This window comes from Aquila chrysaetos, chromosome 23 (genome assembly GCF_900496995.4).
Source record: "Aquila chrysaetos chrysaetos chromosome 23, bAquChr1.4, whole genome shotgun sequence".
Lineage (NCBI taxonomy): Eukaryota > Metazoa > Chordata > Aves > Accipitriformes > Accipitridae > Aquila > Aquila chrysaetos.
In genome coordinates this window covers 14,571,902-14,594,558 of record NC_044026.1, presented here as the reverse complement: position 1 = coordinate 14,594,558, position 22,657 = coordinate 14,571,902, and the positions used below count along the sequence as shown (strand labels likewise).

At 36.1% G+C, this 22,657-nt stretch overlaps 1 protein-coding gene across 9 annotated transcripts in view; it reads left to right on the top strand.

Moving 5' to 3' along the window:
- Positions 1–22,657, top strand: part of NLGN4X (neuroligin 4 X-linked) — a 192,275-nt gene that overhangs the window by 102,636 nt on the left and 66,982 nt on the right. For 8 of the 9 annotated variants that reach the window (XM_029998984.2, XM_041119514.1, XM_041119513.1 and 5 more), the window contains 2 exons: positions 3,530–3,589; positions 7,176–7,328. In XM_029998984.2, coding sequence (XP_029854844.1) covers positions 3,530–3,589; positions 7,176–7,328 — 213 coding nt within the window. The remainder of the gene's footprint in view (positions 1–3,529; positions 3,590–7,175; positions 7,329–22,657) is intronic. The other variant, XM_041119516.1, reaches the window with a different exon arrangement.

The window sequence follows — 22,657 nt, the reverse complement described above, 5'->3', positions numbered from 1 at the left end:
CAGCTTAAGCAGTAGTTGATAATTTTTTGCTGCCGTTAGAGGCTTCAGAATGGATACCTAAAGTGCAAGCACTGGTAAACTGCATGCATGGGAGCTGACTACATTGCATATATACGATACATATTATCTGAATGGAGGAAGATGTAGCATAAATTGTGAATACATCTGGCAAGACTTGCAACCACAGAAAATCTGTTTCTGAATGAGATTTTTATTCATTATCAAAGGAAATGTGAGCCAGAGGATGTGCGTACAGTGGGTCTAGAGCACAAGTCCGATGAGGAGCGGCTGAGGGAACTGGGGCTGTTTGGTCTGGAGAAAAGGAGGCTGAGGGGAGACCTTATCGCTCTCTACAGCTACCTGAAAGGAGGGTGTAGGGAGGTGGGTGCTGGTCTCTTCTCCCAAGTAGCAAGTGATAGGAAGAGAGGAAATAGCCTCAGGTTGCACCAGGGGAGGTTTAGATTGGATATTAGAAATAATTTCTTCACCAAAAAGGTTATCAAGCATTGGAACAGGCTGCCCAGGGAAGTGCTTGAGTCACCATCCCTGGAGGTGTTCAAAAGACATGTAGAGGTGGCACTTAGTGCCATGGTTTAGTGGTGGACTTGGCAGTCTTGGGTTAACAGTTGGACTCGATGATCTTAAAGGTCTTTTCCAACCTAAGTGATTTTATGATTCTATGATTATATGGCTAGTACCCACAGTATGAAAAAAAATCCAATGTGGCAGGAACACAGAAACCCCGTTTAAGAACTCGTTGATATAATCCATTTTATCAGATCTCAAAATGAATTTAAAACCCCCTTAAACCGAAGAACTCAGTTATAAAAATGTATTTCAGTTACCAATAGAAAAATGAAAAATTGTTCCACAGCACATAGGAGAAACAGCATTCCCACTCACATTGTCATTAAATACACTTTAGAATTATATTAAGTTGTTCTGAAAATTGGTTACTCCATGATTTCTTCAAGCTGTGAAGAATTAAAAAAGAAATAAAGAATGTTTCAAATATTGCAGATAACCTTATGTCACATACCTGTGTTACGTGTTATTTGTGTCTCATCACATCTAGTACCAAGGTGTGGTGACAGTTTCTAAATTCTCATGACACTTGTGTTGTTCTTTCTGAAGCACACTGAACCAGAGTCACTTCAGGAAGCATATTAGAGAGAAAATCCTTGCAATATGTTACTGATATATATATATTGATGATTTTGGGAGGGGTAGTAGCTGAACTAAAATGCTTTGGGACACATCTACTTCTTTCACTCAAATTACTTTAAATATGGATTACAGTCTAAATAATTGCACATACAGTTTTTGTCTACAGGCACTATATATATAGGGTCACACTGATTTTGTTATTTTTTAATTCATAGGAATATTATGTGGTAGTTGATTTTATATTTTGTATATGATTATCATATTTTTTTAATCAAACAATTAGAAAACTACCTCACTGGGTGAAATAAGATCAACATTTCTTCTGTTACGTGCTTTCAAACTTGTGTCTAGGTGGATTTATTATCTATGAGTAATTATTTCTCATTAGTTTTTTACATGAATCCGAAACAGTTTAAGGGCAGTTTATAGGTGGAGTACTTGGTTTATCTAAATACAAAACTAATTTTATTTGGGTAGCACTTGAGAAAGGATTCAACTTTTATTAGGCTACAGCTAATTTGGAAAAGTATTTTAAAAAAAGGGCAAAACTTGGATGGTGATTGAGACTTAGAGCCTGCATCTAACATTTCTCAAAGAAATTGATAGATTAGAGAGCATCTGTATTTCACTGACAGTGATATTTTACCTAGTTAATTACGTACTGAATACATATAATTGTATAACTGAATGCACTTGTGTACTACATAACACAATAATTTGTGTACAACTTCATTGAAGATGCAGGCTTTGTGTGGAGGTGGAGTCTCGGCCACTGCTTTTCACATTTTGACTCACTAATCACTGTCACTACATATAAAATGGTGATGTTTCCAGAAAATTTCTATAGAAAATCTGTATTCTGTCTGTATCAAGAAGACAAGCAAACCAATGCACAGAACCCTAAACTGTATTAACAAATCTTAAGCACTTTAGGAACAATTAACCACATTCTGTCTTACAATCATGGACTGAGGTTTACTTGAAACCTTAAATTTTCAGAGATAGAGGGACATTTTAAATAGTAGAATAAAAGAAAGTAATAAAATAATTATTTTATTTTAGCTAAATATGATGTCTCTGTGACATATTCAGACTTCATATGCAAACTCATACATAAATAAGTTAAAAAAAGTATAGCGTTCTTTTTCAGTATGTCTTACAAAGACACTTCCAAATAAAGAGAATTCAGGAAAAAAATTGTTACGTCTGGTGACTTAGACCATTTTATTTGTTTAGTAGCCATATTTCATTTCTGAACTAAATTAGAAATTGAGTTTCCTATTCGTGTTTCACTCTTTTATCAAGTAACCTTTTACATTACAGAGGGCTACTCGCTACAGGAGCAAGCACAATATGATGAAACGTTGGTTGCAAGGATAACTTGGTGTCATTTTTTTTTTTCAGTTGGAAAACAAGTATTGCCCAAGGAGAGGGGTGGGGAAAACTATGTTTATTTCCTCTTGCTCCCATAAGCACAGGCTATGGCATGTATGGACATGTGTGTGTATGTGTGTGTGTCTGTGCATGTGTACACCTCAGAAGTATTTTGAGAAAGCATACTGAATACAAATTAAATATATTCTTTACTAAAACTTCTAATAAATAAGTGCAAGTTCTTTATCATGGTAAGTAACTGTTTTCAGTAAATTTCTAGGTTTTTCTAAAGAGCGTGAAATGTGGTATAATAGGAACCAAGGCTACTTTTGGACCAATTTCTTGTCTGGGATTGACTCAACTCTGTTTCACCTTTGTTTACAGTCTGTTATTTTAAGTATCTTTTTGCTCATATTGGAAGCAAGTTTAAATTTTAAGGAGGTCTTTATGGTTTGTCTTGGTCCATTCAAGTTGTGTAAGACTCAATGATAATTTTATTTGCATTGGTTCCATTTAAAATTCAGGTTGTGGCTAATTCTTCATAAATCCTAATGAGGATGAATAAAATGTTAAGTCATTGAAAATAGTGACTGAAGGCATTAGTTCTTCAAGGTTGCAGAACAGAATGAAATAAATTGCATTTCTTGTGTAGAAACATAATTTGGTAATTTTTTTAATATACTTTTTTTGTTTATATTATTCTTTTTCAATAGCACATTAATTTTGTTTTTGCAGAAATCACTTTTAACTGAAGTAACTGCATTGTCACAGAATACGATACATTTTTTCAAATATTTTCAATTTGTTCTTCTTGACATTTTATGTTTATGTGCAGTTTGCATCTTTTTTGTTTTTCAATTTCCAATGTAACAGATTTTGACATTTTTGTTACATTTTTTTTGTACTAGTGGTTTTTTTTTATTTTTGAGAACCTGCTGTTTTTGAATTCTCTTTTTTCCCTTTATTCTCCTCCTCACTATGATCCCAGGAGCCAACACAAAGAAAAGCGCAGATGATATAACCAGTAATGATCGTGGTGAAGATGAAGGTATTTTTTGTTTTTTCAAAGCTCAACCCTGATGCATGAACATAAACTTTTTAATTTTTATTATAATAATAATTGTTATTGTTATTGCTATTATTTCAACATGATTTTTAGTCCCTTATTTGCAGAAGCACACTTCAGTGTGCTTCTTTATTTTCTTCTTTAGAAATTACTTTCATTGTTTTTCTTTTTAAAATCCAAATTAGCATATAGATGACTGCAGTTCCTCTGTGACATAGCTGTAAAGGTTATTCCTAAATGTGTGTGAAGTGAGTAACATAAATATTATTTGAAACCACATACTTTTTCCCCCTATTCTTTCTTAGGTTGAGAAAACGGAATTTAAAAACATGCATGTGCTCTTTTCCATCCTACACATTTTGTAAATTCACCTGTTTGAAATTCATGAAAAAACTCACATATATCCTTCCTTTCATTTCCACTGTTTCCCCAGTGCACATGCTGTACATTGATGCAGTTGAATTGTGCTTTGTCTTTGCTATTTTTATTTACTTATTTATTTTTTTCTCACAGGATGTGGTTTATTTCAGGACACAAAAATAAAGGAAGCTGTTGATGTTGCTTTATTTTTTTTTTCCTGTAATCAGCTAGCCTCTGAGATACATTCGTTCTGACTCTGACCACATTCCCACTGAAATCAATGACAATCATTTTCATTGACTTCTTTCAGAGTTGGATTGGATTCCCTGAAAGGAAATGTTAAAGTTCACAGTGAAGTACCCCAAAAAATTTTTACAAGGAAATACTTTTTTCTTGCCTTGGCACAGCAAAGCTATTTAGGATGCACTGAAATAGAAAGAAGTCATGAAATCTTCCTCTATTCTCACCCTTCCTTTTCATTAAAGTGACATTGACAGTTTATTTTACTTTAAATATTTACCAAAATAAGAAAAATATTTTCAAATTAATTGAGAAGATAACAACCTTGGGTAGTTTATTGGTCTGTTTTTGAAGCAATGTGTTTCTTAATCCTCTCATGCTTGGCCAATCCAAAGTGCTATTCCATGTCTTTTTTCCTGTTTTCTTCTATCTGACATCAGTTCAAATAACTTTGAAAAATTTGTCCTCTCTGTTCCCCTTAGAATCACGTATACTGCAGCGAGGACACTGTCTCCTCTTTTCCTAGGAGTTCAGCTCAATTGTAGCTACTCTATCTATATATAAAATACCATAATAAAAATCTCTGGTCTTTGATTCACACTGGTTGCCCTCAACTGTACCACATTCATTGCTGAATTACACTATTTCTTATAACACAAAAATGCTGTGCGGAATACTCCAAAATTACTCTGTTATTTTCCAAATGTCACCTTCCTATTTCTGTGCAATATATGCTTTTTTTTAAATAATGGCATCATCATTTTCTATACCAAATTCTGTAGTTAATTTTAAAGCAAAAGATAAGTAACAAGCAAAACCAAAATTGCTTTAAAAATTTAAGATAGATATTGAATACATGATTATTCAGGCTTCTTAAAAAATTGTAAAATGTTAGGGTTTCATGATTAACGAGGGCATCCATTTTAGATGTACGCACATAAAGCATGGAGCTCATTTCCTTTATGTTGAAGCTAATCATGTTCCCATTGAAGGGGAAGAGGAAACCTCCCATTGACTTCAGCAGTGAAAGATTCAACCCTGAGGTAGAACTATGTAATAAGGAAAGATTAAATACAACAAATCATGCCATGAGACTTTGGAGAGAGAAGGGAAAGGTAATTCAGTAACACAAATAATTGTGTTAAATAATTGTTGCTTTCATTTTTTGAGGGCTTAGCTGTGCCTTCACAGAAGAAACACTTTCATGTACTTTGCTGAAAATGCTGAGAATAAAAAAAAAATACATCCACTAGAATGCACCTCATTGCTTTATATGATCTGTTTAATGGCTGCATTACTCTTATAGTCACAACAATTAAAAAGGTCTTATCACAAAAACGTTTGTTCTGCTGCTCAAGTAAAACACATAAAATACAATATGTAAAGTATATATCTTTTTATGTAAATAAGGCAGATTCTATGACAAGCCTTAAACTCTGACAACTAAACAGGTGTACATTGGAGCCTGGACATATATTCCTTGCACTCACCTGACAATTTTTTATATTTAGGGTAGTGCATACACATGAGTAAAGTAAAAGTAGGCCATACGAATATAACCAGTCAAAATTTACCTTTAAGTATGCTGAGCTTAGTTCCACATATACAAAATAATATTATATATGTGGTACCTCATTGCTGATCATGTTTTGGGTATCTTTGAGTATTTCCTAACAAACCTGAGGAGAAGGAAGAGTTTTGGAAAGCTTTCAAACCCAGGTGCCCTACTTCTAGGTATTTAGCTCAGATTTTTCTTCCTCCACTTCCCCTTTTCCACTGTTCAATATATGCCTATCCTACCCAAAAGAGAACATTGCTTTTTTTTGTTTGTTTAATCCTGATCGAATAGTCAGAGATTCTGCTCTCCCTTGGGTGTTGTACTATATGATTGAAAGAAGTGCTCCTATTCCACGTGCAGATACACTGAATTATTTGTAAAAGGTGTGTATATCTAACGGCAGCTTGCTGAATTGCCCTCTGCTTTTTAAAGGAGCTTAGCCCCTGTTCCCACTGTTTCTGTAGAGAACATAAGTTCCTAACTGAGGTAGTCTGAACCAACTCTGGGATCAGGAGCCTAACTTTTTGGTTATTAGAGGAAGAGAGATTAATACGGTCCGAAATATACCCCAAATCATTGATTAGTGCATCTTTATAACTCACTCTGAAGTATGAAAATATTACTGTCAACTTCATTTAACTTTCTTTTAGAAATAAAGACCCAACTATTTACCTGTTTGAAAGTAGTCAAGAGCTTTTCTGTGTATACAAAAGATCAGCCATACCATTAAGGAGCATTAATTCAAGGCTGTTCTTTAAGCCTTAGCTACCATGACAAGGAAAAGTACAACACAAAAGACATCATTTGATTTAAATACAAAAAATCTGGGCCATGAGTTCACATAAATTCTCTTTGTTTCTTAATTCCTAAGCTCTTTGAAAGAAGGGACAGTTTACTATGTTTACTTCTATCAGAACAATTTGATTTTGTGATATTATCTCTTACTGAACTATTGGGAATATAATTTCAACAATTAAGTCTCAGTGAGGAATGGGAAAGTATGGATCATTATTGTAATTTTATTATTAGATGTACAGATATTTCTAAATTGGCCTATACTTGAATCAGAATATTCTAAAAAAAGACAAGATTATTCCATAATTGGATTTTTCTCTTCAGGCTTTTAGATGTTTATATTCAAATTAAATTCCTTGTAATATTGAAAGCATTTCAAGTGTTCTGAGAATATTTCAGAGGAAATAGTATTTGAAGTAACCAAAAGGAATATTCAAACTATAAATATTAGCCTTGTAGGATGATCCTGAAATGTGTAAGCTAGCTGATTAAAGTGGTGGTGATGACATTGAAAACATAGGAAATAATTAAGAATATTTTTAGCACTGTTATAAATTGCCATATTTCCTTATTTTTTATTACTTTATTATGTTTTCCTTACTTGACTTTTTTCAGACATTCATGATCAGAACAGCAAGAAGCCCGTTATGGTCTACATCCATGGTGGATCTTACATGGAGGGTACTGGCAACATGATTGATGGCAGCATTCTCGCAAGTTATGGAAATGTCATTGTTGTCACTCTCAATTACAGGCTGGGGGTTTTAGGTAAGTGACTCTTTCCTTCATCACCAATTGCACAGAAATATTTGATTGCTTAATTTATCTACTGATCGATCATAGGTCCTTGGACCAGTTTTGTTTTTAAAACAGAACATTCTTGCTGGTAGATTTTGAATTCTGTTCAATGTTTTATGGAAACTGGGCTAGGCTACATTCTTTTTGACAGCTGCCTTCACCTTAGACAAAAAAGACTGGATATTTATAATGATGTTAGTGCTGGTTTATGTTAAATTTGTCATCAGCTCATATTTGCTTTTGGCTTAGTGATTTCATAAGTTTTGAGAACTTGTATTTTTTCTTATTAAAATTTTCTTGATTCCATGTGAAAAAAGAAAGAAAATTAATCAAGAAGTGAGTACTCACCAGTTTCTAAACAGTTGGTAATGGTAAAAAGAGGGAAAATGTTACTATTTATCTGTATTTATTATTTCTGTGTGCAAATTGTTTTTTAGGGCAGAAGATGTAGAGGTAATATAGACAAAACAGGGTATATACACTGATGGAATTTATGTTGCAGGTAATATGGAGTCAAGGGGTTTCAAGGAGTAATGTAAAATTATCTTCCTAAATACAAGGAACTAATCCATAATCATGAATTATAATATTGAGAGAAATTAGTACTTCTGTCTTTCAAACAGAACAAGAGCTGCATCTTCTTAACATTATACATATTCCTCTGTCAGCATTAGATTTAATAAAAAATGTCAGGGGGATTGAAACCCCCCAGCAGGACCAGAGCCTGCGAGTGTGATGCTTCCCATAGCTGAAGTAAGAACGCTTCATCGACATCTTCCCCTTGGTTGGGGGGCCTGTAGTAAACACCAACCACAAGGTTTCTGTCTTGGCTTGGCCTCTAATTTTCATCCGTAAGCTCTCAACCTGTTCATCGCTGTTTTCCAAAGATGGCTGTGTACAGTCAATCCATTTTTTTATATAGAGGGCAACCCCTCACCACTACCTCTCCTTCCTTGCGTGTCCCTTCTGAACAGTTTACAGCCATTGACTGCAGTGCTCCAGCCGTGTGATTTGTCCCACCACATTTCAGTGACAGTGATTAGTTCGTAGCTTTCTAGCTGCACAGTGCCTTCTAGCTCCTTTTGTTTGTTACCCATGCTGCACGCATTGGTATAGAGACTCTTCAGTTGGGCTATCGACCATGTCACCTTTTTAGAGAAAAATACCCTAATTCCTTTGGGGCATTTCATAGGTGTTTCCCTGTTGGTTCCTAATATATCAGCAGCCCCTGGCTCTTCTCTGGTATCCCAAACTCCATCCCCTTCCCCTGCTAAATCTAGTTTAAAGCTCTCCCTGTAAGTCTGGCCAGCTCGTTGGCAAAGAGGCTGTAGCCTCACTTGGTCAGATGAGTCCCTGCAGAGCAGGCAGCAGCCCGATCACCGGCAGAGCGGGCAGCACTACCCGTGCGCCCTGCCTTCGCCGCACGAACTGCCACACGAACTGCCCATGCTGCTCCCAACCCGCACCGTCCCTGTTCGCAGCGCTCCTGGCAGCTGGCGATCCCCAAAGGCCGGTTTTATGCAGCTTCCCGTGGTTTGAACCGGCCCCAGGGACCACCAGCACGGTCCCACTCTCACCAGACCATCTCGCAAGACCCGTCTCCTACTGGCTGGTACCTCCCCCACCAGCAGCCCAAGGGTGCTGGGGGCCCAGAGACCCCCTCAGACATCTCCTGGGGACCTGGCGACCCTCACACCGCTCTCGGCAGGAGGTAAGTGCTGCTGCTGCCACTGCTAGCATCAGCTTCCCAAGGTTTAACTGCGGGAACAAATCCCAGTTTGAGATCCTGGGAACGAATCAATAATGGTAGTTACATATGTTTAAGAAAGCCTGGATTTTGGAAATGCATCTTCATAGATGAGGGAAAATGAAAATTGTTAGGGACCACTTACTTTACCTGACTATCCTTCACTGAGTTTGGCCTCAAGAAATATCTATACAGCCATGCCATATTGTCAAGGTAGTAGAACATAAACTATATGGGTTTCTTTTACTGCCTTCTGATATAATATAATTTTAATTATGTTTAATGGAATCTGTGATCATCCTATAACTTAGTAAAAGTCTTATGATTTGAAAAGACCTGGTTTTGACACACAACACTGCACCCTTTGAATTTTAAAACCAGGTTTTAGCAGGCACCATAAAGGCAAGGTTTCTCCGTCTTTTATAGGCTGAAGTCTGGTTGCCTGTTGGCTATAACTGAGATAACTGAAAATTCTAGTCTCATGTTAACCAGAAAACAGGCATCCTACACAGAAGAAAGGCTTTACTTGCAGTAGCTGTAACATGGTGATCTTCAGGGCTATAAAACATTTTAACTGGGTGATAGGGACAAATATCTTCATTGCTATCTTTTCTTCTTGCATCTAGCTAAAACATAAGCCTTTAGATTGTGCACTGAACAATCGATATTTATCTCTAACTCCAGAATATAGAAGAACCACATTTCCTCTCCGTTTTGGAGGATGGTGGTGCTGCTCTGGGAATAAGTACCTCATCTCTCTCTCCCTGTATTCAAGTAGCATGATGGCAAAATAGCAGACAGCTGGTCCCAAGACTTTCAAACTTTTTAGTTATCCCTCTCTATACTTTGAATAAAAGTACTTCTGGAATTACGCTTCCTGAGATTTCTAGACCCCCAAGAATGCATGCAGCAGTAGTATGGGTTGTTGATGTTATTTAGAAGGTCATATTTTCCCTTTGAGTATAAGTTTGCATTTATCAAAATATATTCCATGGATAGGATCCTTTTGGGAAAATAAAATAGAAAGATTTAGCTTTTCCTTTTAATCATTGTAGTGGGTGCTATTCAAAAAGTGGAGTGCTGCAGTGCTGTGTTTAGTTTCTTGTGCACTTTAAGGTTTGGGAGGATCATGCCTCTGCCCAGCTCAGCAGTTTCTGTTCCTACTCATATGTCACCCTGGTGATGACTGAAGACACTGCTGGAGCTAGAGAAAATTGCTAACTTGTCCCAGTGCAAGGCAGTGCTCCCATACCTTGATAAATTCAATATAGTGACACACTGAAGTACTAAATTCTGCTGCCTCCCCACCCATGCTTTGAGCACTGTGTAGAATGATAGTATTTTTTATAAGAAGTTGAAATTATTCAACAGTTGAGTTGAATTTTCAAAATTCCCAAACTATTTAGGGAGTTATTTACCTGAAATAATGGAAATTCAGCAGAATGGGAGGATTAGGCAAAATAGGTACCCTAATTCAAAGACTTTTCTAGTATTACAAAAAATGGGATGGTTTGAATGACCTGACTCACTCAGTCTAGCTACTGCTCCATTCTTCTTCATTATCTATGTTCTTAGTCTTCATAGATATGCTTTAAGAAGAAGTAACATCTTTCCAACCTAGCTATAAACACTGTTTTAGTGCTTTTTTCAGGATTATGTTGGCAGGAAAAATACAGAAGAGGGATTTATGTTTATTGTTGTTTTACAGTGACATGACCTGAATTGTCTGTCTCATGGTGAGACTTTGATATGCTGAATCCCTGTTTAGCTTGTGTAACAGTAAAAATTAAATCTGACAAATCACCTTCCCTCCAAAAAAAAACCCAAACCAAAACAATAAAACCAAAGCCCCAAAGCCCTAGCACAATGTTTTTTATGCAGTTAAAATCAGTCATGGTGTTATACACTTTGAAGAAAAAAATCTTAAGCAATCTTCAAATAAGTTATCATATTCAAATATGAACTTGGTGTTCTTGTGTGAGCTATTAAAGGCAAAACCAGAGTTGAATTCTAGAAATATGAATCAGGCGTTTTGGAAACCAGGGCGTTATTACAGAAAAAAAGGAAAAGGCAAAACCTGAGATGAATTCTGGAAATATAAATCAGGTATTTTGAAAGCCAGAGTTAAATGAAACATGTACTGCAGTAAATGAGACGCACTCAGAGTTCAAAATTGTAAAATTGACTTAGCATTTCCGAGACCACTTGCAATTTAACATTTTCTTCCTCTTAGAATTCCAAATCATGCAGATAAGAATAGTCTATCTCTTATCTATCTCCCTTTTTGGCAATAAGCATCCATTTTAAGTACTCTGTCTGAAAAGGCTGGACTTCCTTTTAGTAGAAATTATATCCACATGCAATTATAGCTCTGTATAAGTGATCATATTAAGCACTAATATAAATCAGAGTTCGGTTTACAAGGAGTCTCAGTACTTCTGGAAGTTACTGAGAACCTTAGCTTTCTCTACTTCACCGAGTGCCTGGTTTGCAAGTTAAACATCAATGCACTGAAACAGTGTATGTTGTAAATGAACTGCTTAGGATTTGACTGACCATTGTAGGTCCCTTCCAACTGAACTATATTCTGTCCTATTCTATTCTATTCAGCATTAATAGAAGCAAGCAAGTAGTGTATGACCTCATGAGCCAGATTCTTTCATATTGGCAGTGTACAATAGTCTACAATATGTTAACTTTTATCTTCACTAGTGTAACTGTTGTACTTGAATGACTCTGTATTTTAAATTCAGACATGCAGATACCTGTTCCCTTTGTGCCTCCAGACAGCCCTCCTCTACCTCCAGTGTGTGTGATTCCACTAGTACAGAAAACTTGAAGATGATTTCCTGGTAGAAAAGGCCAGAGGTAGATTAGTACACATGGGAGTGACCCAGGAGCTGGAGTGTGCTAAGTAAATCACAGTTTCATGCTTACACAAGAAAGGAGTTTTATTTAAGCTCAATTTAGCTTATAGTGACTGCATGGCTGAAGCCAATACAAACTTCACTACATTGCCCCATCTACATCTCTAAGCTTCATGCAGAAGATTTCCTGGCCGGTTTGGTCCCAGGCCTGTCTTCTTAGTTGGCCAATAATTGTGTCAGCTAATGTCAGTTGCCGTAGCTGATTTTCTACGTCAGTGGAACTCCTAAATTCCCAGCAATGGCACAGAAGTGTTAATTCCATTGCTATCAACACATTTTTGTAGACATCAGAATTACGCTCTTCATTATTTATTTTTTGTAAATCTTATCTTTTTCTCTTCTTTTAAATCTATTGTTAAGTCACAGAAATTGTGTTTGTGCAAATGCAGCTGACAAACTCCATCCATATCCCATTGCTTTGGGATGTCATGTCACTACATCTTCTGTTTCAAACATCAGAAGCAACAAGTACGTAAGTTACAGTGTCATCAGAAGCTATTTGTATATTCATAGTGTTCCCAATATTAGGTTTGTTCCCTTCATGGAGTGAGTACACGGTCCACTGTGATTGTGTCTTACAATCACAAATGCACTTAATAGCTGGTTCTGCTCTCTTATGGCTTACTTTTATAGCATCGAACTCCCAACAAGCTTAGATAACTTTAATATAATTCTGTAGTCAGAGGGCAAGAGTGGACTTTCTTGAAATGTGATTGTCAAAACTGGAATTTAGCAAGAACCTTTTGAAAGAGAATTCCTCTTACCTAAATGCAACAAATTCTGCTTCCTCCAGGCTTGATGGATTGACCCAGCTGACGAAGCTAGTAAAGCATGCTCTCAGAAAATAATTTTTATCGTAGCCTATATAGTCAAACAGAACAAAAAGCTACAAGACAATGTAAGAGAAGTAAAAGAGATACAATTTTTAGGTAATTCACTGAGTTTTGGTAATTCACTGAATAAGCTGATGCTTGTTCGTCACTCTGAGCATATCTTTAATAACATTTTGTGTTAACTAAGATTTCTAATACATTCTTTTAAAAAGTGTGTCCCTACTCTGTGTGTAAGACTTAGAGGTTTGGTTTTTGAAATGATATACTTATGCTGGTATTTGGGCAGTGCAAGAAGAGTGTCCTGATTTGATAAACGTCTTCAGAAATTATGAGTAATAGTTAGGTGTTCTGTCTCTATTTGAGACAACTTTTTGTATTGATGTTCAAATGTGGATGGAGTACCTGAACTTCAGATGGACAACAGTGAGGACTTCTATATCTTTATAATAAATATGTGAAGGAAACCCCATCAAATGTTAATACTTTAAAAAAACAGTCTGATCTCATGCATTAGCTACTTCCAAAGGAAGAATCAAATGCACAAAATGCTGCACGTATTGATTGATATAAGCGTGTGTTCCCTGCAATTTAGAAAATGAGAAAGTAATTTAGGGTCTTCCAAACTAAGAAGCTATTTTTTGAAAACATTCTAAGAGGGTGCCTGTGCACATAAACCACAGTGAAAACATTAAACATGCTTGTAGAGTAAATATAACTCATTCAAATCTCTATAACTCATTTGAAACTCACAAACATTTAGACACATTTTTGTGAGGTATTTTTTTATGTAATTGAAAGCTTATTTGATAAGATTTCTGAACATGATAAAATGTATATGTATAGAGAATTGTTGTCACATTGATGGTCAAGATTCTGTTTTCATGATATATTTTAGTATTAAAGTGTTTTTTTTATATAATCCATGTAAATTTTGTGGAGATTCCATAGTTAATCAGTTTATACAGAAGACATGTTTTTATAAAATGTAAAGGACATTTTTTCTGAATCTTATGTAAGGAAATGTTGAATCTGTATTCCCTATTTTTTCCTTTGATAATTTGAATTCCTAATATCATTATTGATACTCTAAAATATTTATATTAATCAGTGACCTATTGGCACTAAACATTAACATGCTAAGGTAGTTCTAGTTTACTTTACATTCCTGGTATTGCATACATGTGGAAGCACGGCAGTCATCACTTGAATGTTTCTGGCAACATCAAGGTAAGTGTGACTCTATCTAGATTAATGTAAAACAATATTATGAGTTGACATGTGACTATGAAAATGTGACAATTTGTTCATAGTATTTATTAATTTAGTTATTAATTCAGTAATTTCCTTTTTTTCTCTGTAATAACACTGACAAGTAAGAATTTCCTGCAGAGTGTCATTTATTTTTCAAGTATCATGCTTTTAGATGATTCATCTATATTTTTCTATGAATTCCTAATTCCTTCCTTGAAACTGTGTGGTTTTGTACTTATTTGGGCAGTAATCATTCCATATTAGCAATATGCCTTTTAAAAAAGATTTGAAGAAAAACAAACAGGAATTATTATTTCAGAATTTGCAGAAAGGCAATAATGAAAATTTGTACTTTAAAAGTAGCAAGTCTTGACCATATTAGTACTTTTTTTTTTTTTTTCCAGACTGGAACCATATTTCAGTGTAGTTTCAACTCATTAGTACTGAGTGGAGCTTTTGCCTGAAAGTTTGCAAGAAGAGATCAAAGTTAGGGTCAGATGCCATCCTCACGTATACCTATAAAGTAGGCTGAGTGAATTAAAAGCTTGGAGTATAGCCTGGCACCTATTGTTCATTTTTTTGTATTTAACTCGTGGATTTTATGTTACTATGACAAAATGCAGAAATTAACTCAATGACAGTGATAACCTGGTATAAAACTGAAAGTGTTGCCTTACTGTTATTGTCCTAATTAGTGATAAAAGAAGGGTAAAAAGCTATTGAAATAACCTGAGATTAAGCAACTGTCACTATAAAATAATAGTAAAAAAAGAAAGTGATTTTAAAGTTCAAGTGAAGTTCAAATTTCCTTCAACAACTAATACAGTATGTACTGATCCAGGAAAAAAAACCCTCTTGCTATAAAACCTTCCATTTCATCTTTGTTATTGGCAAATTGTTTATAACTGGAGTTACAGTTCTTCTCACAACTGCAGAATTTCAGTATAAATTCTAAGGGGAGAAAATGAAAGTTACTGGTTGCTCATGCTTCCAAGCATCTGCTGGCCTGCTCTGCAGTTTCTCTCAAAAATATAGTCTTGCAGAAATGAATGACTGACTTAATAAATTATCTAGTTGACTTTTCCTTTCACGCTTATCTAAGGCTGTGATGGCCAGCAGGCAGTTGTGCAGGACAATTTGTGGTAAGGGCATAGAACTTACTGACCACACTGTTGTTCTTTTTCTTCCCTATGCAACTAATACTCCTTTTTGCAGGAGCTAATCTGATTAAAGTTTGCAGTTTTGGGAACTCCAAGAGGAGTTGGAAGCCGCAACACAGCCCAGACTGGAGTGCATACCATAAGGCATGTAGAGCTGAGCTTGCATTTGAAAGTGACAAGTTGCTCTTAGCAACTTGCTTGAAAGCCCATTTCCAGCTACAGTTTGTAAAGGCTTACTGGCAGCTGTCATTCTTCTTATTGAGGCTCTTACTGAAATCAGATGCTGCTTAGGTTTGCTTGGTATTTTCATTTGCTTATACCTTGTGAACAGTGATAAAAACTCTTACAAAAAAGCACAAATTATATCAATCTTCTAGCAGTTAAGGAATTATAATGTCCACCAGAGAAATGAAAAAATGGTGGAAAGAGACTGTGGGAAATCTGAAACACTCTTGAATCTGTGCAAGAAATCTTTGAGTGGAAAGGCAGGACTTCTTCATTGTTTTCTTTTCTTTTTCTTCATATTCTGGCAAACCAGATCAGTCAGAACGTTGGACTTCCTTTATAAAGCTGTTCACATCTATGGGCTAGATCCCGTGGTGGGATAAATCATAAGAACTCTACTGCTATTGCTCATAATGCCCATTTCTCACTTTTTTTCTTTTTAAAATTTGTTATGCAATATACATAAGTTCTCTTGTCAGCTTGGATCATAAGGATTTTATTCACTGAAATCTGAAACTTTACACTTGACTTCATGTCAGTCAAAATAAGGTGAAAGGTTTGGAATGCTTTTATATGATAGAACAAACATAGGGGAGAGGAAGAGTCCACCTGTAATTTAAAACAATGTCTTAATATGGATGTAAAATTTTCACAATATTTTTTAGATTCTGAGACTTTAACAACTCTAATTTAGAGCATCAGGCTGAAATGCAATGATGATATACTGATAATACATACATTGCTTTTATTGTAGCTTACTATAGAAAAAAAACTGTGGATGAAGTTTTAAGGGCATTGAAGTCAATAAGAAATTTACTAGTCAACTCAAATGGGTCAAGATTTATTGTATTTAATCCCTTTATTTCATAAGAAGCCAACAACATGACAGTCTGTGTTTTTACAGAGTTTTGTATAGTTTCCTCAAAAGTGTAAATGCATGGGTTTAATACTATTGTAAAGATTCTGGCTGACTAAAAGAAATACAGGTCAAATCTTTCATTTTGTATGAAATCTTCCATAACTGCAGGGGCTTGCAATGTTTTATACAGAAATCAGAAGGAAAAAAATGTAAAGTGTAACTCAGTCTAACCATCCCTTGGAAATGAGCCTGATAAGAAAAGCGGAATGGGAAAAATGCGCGTGAGGTACCTGGTAACGTCAATATGTGGCTCATGAGGAGGCAGGGGAGCATTGCGCAATGGTTTGTGGAGTTAAAGTTGCCTGATTGCACCAGCCAATGAGACATACTCTTGGAAGGATAGCACAAAACAAATGCGTTTTTTCCTGAATTATTTCAGACCTCCATATCATTCCTTGCAATTACAGACTGACTGGCACTGAAGGCTCAAAATATGTTTGCTGCTTTACAATACCCTATCAAGTCTCAGCTCTGTTGTACTAGCCACTATATGAATATAGGGTATACAGAGCTAAAAATATGTTCCCGGTGTGTTTTGGGGGCTTCCATTTCAGAGCAGGCAATTTTTTGCTTTAATAGCTCTGAAAGCCTGTATAAGGTATCTGAGAATATTGAATGAATTAAGCTTTTCCTGGTGCTGGATGTTAAGTGTGTTCTTCAATAGATATCTGCAGGTTAAGGTTAGCAGCTGAGACAGGCCATCAATTTTCATCTTTTCACTTCTGCTTTCTAATTGAAAATGATGACTTCCATTTAGGGGATCAAAATAATGTGTTCTTTTGGCATTCATTAGTGCCAGGTCTCCTGCAATAGCACTGGTTCATTTAGAGCTTCCATTGATGAGGAGAATTTATAGCAATGCGAGTTGTAATAAAATTACTGTTGGAAAAGTGGGAAGGCTTATAACAGGCAAAAAAATGGTTTCATAATTTTCCATTTTTATTTTTTTCCCCATTCCCCACACCATATGTGGATTGTATTATGTATTTTGCCTAAAACTAAGTACCCCCTTTGGGATCTTGGAAAGGGAATGCTTATACTTTGGCAGAACTTAAGAGAAGAGAATAAAACCGGAAGGAACATAGGTTTCTTCACTGATACAATGTTCATTTGCATAAAATCAGATCTTAGACATGTAAAGAAAATCAAAACCAGTCTCTGTAAGTATGCTGCATAAGTTTGTGTTTTCATTTCTGCTAGAAATGTTAAACCAATGTTTAACATTTACTCAGGTATGTGACTCTATTTTTGAAACAGTATCATAAGTATGCTTTTTCACATTTCATTTGTGTTCCATGTATAACAAATATGTCTGATTGTAAATATTTGTACTCTGTGAAAATATTTTTACGTTTGAATAGCAAGTAGCTGCCTAACTCCCTCATGTCTCTGTTATAATCTCATCCATAACTAATTGAGTTTCTATCAGAATGTATTTCAAACCAGTAGAAAGGTATCAAATAATACATGGATTTGCACAGAATATTGTCTAGCCCACAACCAGTACCAAATTGAGACTAATTAATCATGACAAAAATTTCATGCCCATATACTTTCAGTGGGATTGTGTTTGTTTTAGCAAGACTTAGTCAGTGAAACTTCTGTTCTGTTGAGAATCTTTTAGGGAGAAATATTGCCATTAAAGATTTATGCCTTTGGTACAGATGACTTAGTTGCTGTAAACTTTTAGAAGATTTGACTGTGAAGCTTCTTAACTTCTGTATCATTTTCCTTTTACCAAAGAAATACCACTTGAATTCCTGTTTCTTGGACAGAGGGGAAAAAAACCAAAACCAACCAACCGAAAAACCCCCACGCTCTCTACCTATCATTTTTATTTTACTGTGGGAAATAGGAGGAATCAAAAACACATTCTGCCCTAGACTCTCAATTGTTTTTCATCAAGGACTTGGATTAGTCCTTGATAAAAATACAAGGAATTCAATTGTGAATATCCTTGAATAAAGGGTAGCTTACAGATGTTGTGCTCCCAAAATAGAAGAGAGAACAAGCTATGACTCATAAGGTCCTAATTTCATCTCTACTTTTCCCTTGCTCTTGGGAGGAATTACATTGCTTCATCTGATGACTTCTCAAAGAGGCACAAGATTTCTCTTTTCCTCTAACCTGGATTACAGGTTGATAAATGGAGCAAACCTGTTTGTTCAATAGTAGTAGAGTGGTAGGAGGATAATTGCTTTTCTCCATACAACCATAACCAGGACCTCTGAGCGTGATTATCCAATTTACATCATAAAGTCTCTGAGGAAGGAACCATCTTTCTGATGGTTGGTTTATCCAAGGCAGCGACTGTCCTTGTTTGTGACTGCAGCTCCTACCTGTTAATGGCACGGAAATTATTAAAGTAGGATGAAAAAAGAGCTTCCCTTCTGTTGTACATGAGACTAAGAGCTGTCAGAGTATCATCAGTCAGATCAGCACCGACAGATCCAGGGACTTCTGAATGGCTTTACTCTCACACCTCATAATGAAGGTACAGTACAGCTTCCAGTTTGCAATCTGCCTGCTCAGAGCTCGTGACTGTTTGCATCTGTTTATGTAGATGCAGTCTCTGTGGTGCCAGGTTCACCATTTTTTTTCTTTCAGAAATGGTCTTCATTTGCAAATGCTAAAAATCTGTTTTTAAAAGAAAGACATTTTGATCACTTATCCTGGTGCATGGAACTTTGTGCTGCTTGTCAGAAGTGCAGAGTTTAAATCGCCTGGTTATTTTATCAGGAAAGAAAAATGGGGCCTTTGTGAAAAACCTGTGGACTCTCATGTATTTGGTAGAATAGAATAGAATAGAATAGAATAGAATAGAATAGAATATTTCGGTTAGCAGGGACCTACAACGATCATCTAGTCCAACTGCCTGACCAATTGAGGGCTGACCAAAAGTTAAAGCATGTTGTTAAGGGCCTCTTAAAACACTGACAGGCTTGGGGCATCAACCACCTCTCTAGCAATCCTGTTCCAGTGATTGACCACCCTCTCAGTAAAGAAATGCTTCCAAATGTCCAGTCTGAACCTCCCCTGGCTCAGCTTTGAACCATTCCCACGCGTCCTATCACTGGATCCCAGGGAGAGGAGCTCAGCACCTCCCTCTCCACGTCCCCTCCTCAGGACGCTGTACAGAGCCATGAGGTCGCCCCTCAGCCTCCTTCTCTCCAAACTAGACAACCCCAAAGTCCTCAGCCGCTCCTCACAGGACATTCCTTCCAGCCCTTCCACCAGCTTTGTTGCCTCCTCTGGACGTGTTCAAGGACCTTCCCATCCTTCTTAAACCGTGGGGCCCAGAACCGCACACAGTCCTCGGGGTGAGGCCGCACCAAGGCTGAATGCAGCGGGATAATCCCCTCTTTTGAGCGGCTGGCCGTGCTGTGTTTGATGCCCCCCAGGGTGCGGTTTGCCCTCTCGGCTGCCCCGGCACACGGCTGACTCGTACTGAGCCTGCTGCCGACCAGCACCCCCAGATCCCTTCCTGCAGGGCTGCTCTCCGGCCACTCCTCTCCCAATTTGTACTTGTGATTTTTCTTGTGATTTTAGTCAAGGCTTAGTTGAAATGCAAGCTAATTTTACTGACTTCTTTATAGTGTGTACTGAAGCCAGCTAGCCATGCCTGTGTCTGAGAAGAGAGAATCAAACCTAGCTAACCTTCTACTTTTCAATGAGTGTTGCTGATTTCTTTTATCTCTTAGGCCCCTTTGTGAAGTTATTTAATAAAAATCTATCTTCATAAGGGATATTTTTATTAAAACTCAGTAGTTTACCTCCCTCTTATGACCTTCATAGAGGACAGGTACATGGACAACATCTATGAGAAAATATTCTAGAGATTTACTTCAAATACAGTCTTCTGAAAAAGAAAATTTATAGAGAAGAAAAGATCCATTGTGCATGCCTGCTAAAATAACAGAGAGCTTGAATTATTATTTCTTCTTCATAACTGCATTCAATATATTCAATAACCTGTGGGACAAATTTTTCTCACATTCATGATGAAATCCTCCTGCTGTTTAAATCAATAGGACTTTTACCTTTCAATTTAAGGCATCCAGTTGTCACCTTCAGATTGCTTTCCTTAAAAGGCAACATCTTCTCTTACTGCAGAGAAAGTCTTCCTTTCATTTTAATAACTTGACTCTGTCATTTGCAAAGATAATAACAGAAAGCAAATCACTCAGACAAAGAAGTATCTCAGTCTGGTAATCAGTTACCTATACAGCTGACTCATCAAGGACAAATTGCCTGCATCTTGGTATCTGTCAAAAGATGGTACCTATAAGAAGAATATATTAAAATTCCCATATCTGGAAACATCTTCTATGTCATCTCAATGAGGAAAATTTACATTTAGAAACCTAAAACAACAAGTTACCACAGAAGTTCTAAATTAGCAACATTTTAGCCTTTCCACTTTTTTTCTTTTCTGAAGGCAGTACTCAGTGTGCATGACTTTGATATACCCTGCCTAAGGGAAATTAAATTGATGGCTTAGGGAAATAATATATAGAGAGATACTACTTTAGAAATTCTAATGAATCATCTACGCAATTTTCTGTTTATAAGAAGTAAACAGAAAACAGGATCAGAAAAAAAAGAAATAGCAATGTTGGTTAGTTATATGTATACATATAGTTAATATGTATACAATATCATATATTTTACTTAGGAAACAACTGATCATCTTCCCTTCATTGGTAAAATGAAACATGCTCACTGTTGTTTACAGGAAAAGCAAGACTGCATAAAAAATTTCTGAGCAGGGTCTTTGGTTAGTCTCACCAATCACGACCACATGGCATTGGTTAACAATATAAGTAAGTGAAGCATGCTGGTTCAGCAGAAAGTTTCTGTACTCAAGAGTACGATAATAGAAGTTAGACTCTACTCAGCATGCTGGTAAGCAAGTTGGGATTTTCTAACTTTCTTTTTTTTAATTTGTAAGGACAACTGCAGGATCATCTTGAACTATACCAATATTCAAAGAACTACATCCAATTCAGTGTGCTGTAAGTTTGTATTCTAAGTAATTGTTTTCTATGTTTCCTGTTTTTTTTTTCTTGATACTTTCCAGAAATAGAATAATCAATCAAAAATAGTTGACAATGATGACATCCTACAAGTGGCAAGGCTGACCTGCAGATGTTAAATAAACTTGGTTAAGTTGCCTGTAAGCAACTACTTGTACTTTAGTTGTTGGGACATTTCACAAAATCTTACAAAATACTCAAAAATATATTGGTTTAAGGTAGGGCTTTTGTCCGTGTAACTTGACTCCTGAATACATAGATTCTTTTAAAGGATGGGGAATAGCTCAGTTCCCTTCATGTCTAGGCGTGCAAGAAAGTAGTCCGTAATATTTACAAAATATATGGGAGATGTACTGGAAGGGCTATCAGAACTTCAACTTAAAAAAAAATTGATCAGGGAAGCAGTGCTTGCAGATAAAAATTACTTTTTAGTTTTCTTGAATGCCTTGTGAGCTACAGTTTAGAGGGTAACCATAACCCAGAACTTGGAACATTAGACACTCCAGAAGTTATCACATAGTTACTTCTATTGCTTTATAGTGATTGTGAGGTGGGATATTATTAAATAGCTTCAAATAAAATTTACTCTTCAAGACAAAAAAGTGTTTAAAGAAGTTTATTTAAGCCAAACTCTGTGAACTTTGTACTTAACTCAGGAGATTAGAAATCAGAGTACATCATCTTAGATAAAACTGTTCATTTACTGAGCTTCCTCACAAAGAAATATATATACTCACGTTGAAAGTAAGCAGAAGTAGTGAGTACATAGCAAGAGGCAGTAACTTCATAAAGACATTCAGAAGATCAATGGTGAATTCAAGAATATAAGTCCCATTCTTTGAATCCTAGGCTAGTAGTTCTGTAACAGGCAATGACTATTTAGAAACAGCTGCTATAGAAACCTTCGACATGATCAGCATGTCAGGTATGGACAGAGTCAATTTGACCAAAAAAAAAAGATTTCAGTATTTTTATTTTGCTTTTATTGAAAGGATCTCTAGGTGACCTTTTCTGTCATATGGCAATATTTAATTCAACAGGAAACTAGTTTAAGAGGGTTTTAATTTTTCTCAAGAAAAGAAAATATACGCTTTTAATTTAATACAAATGGAATTTTTTTAAATCTTTCTCTACCTTTTCCCCTTACTGTTTGGTTACTGAATAGAAAATGAAGTATTTGCTTGAACCTACCCAGTTTATT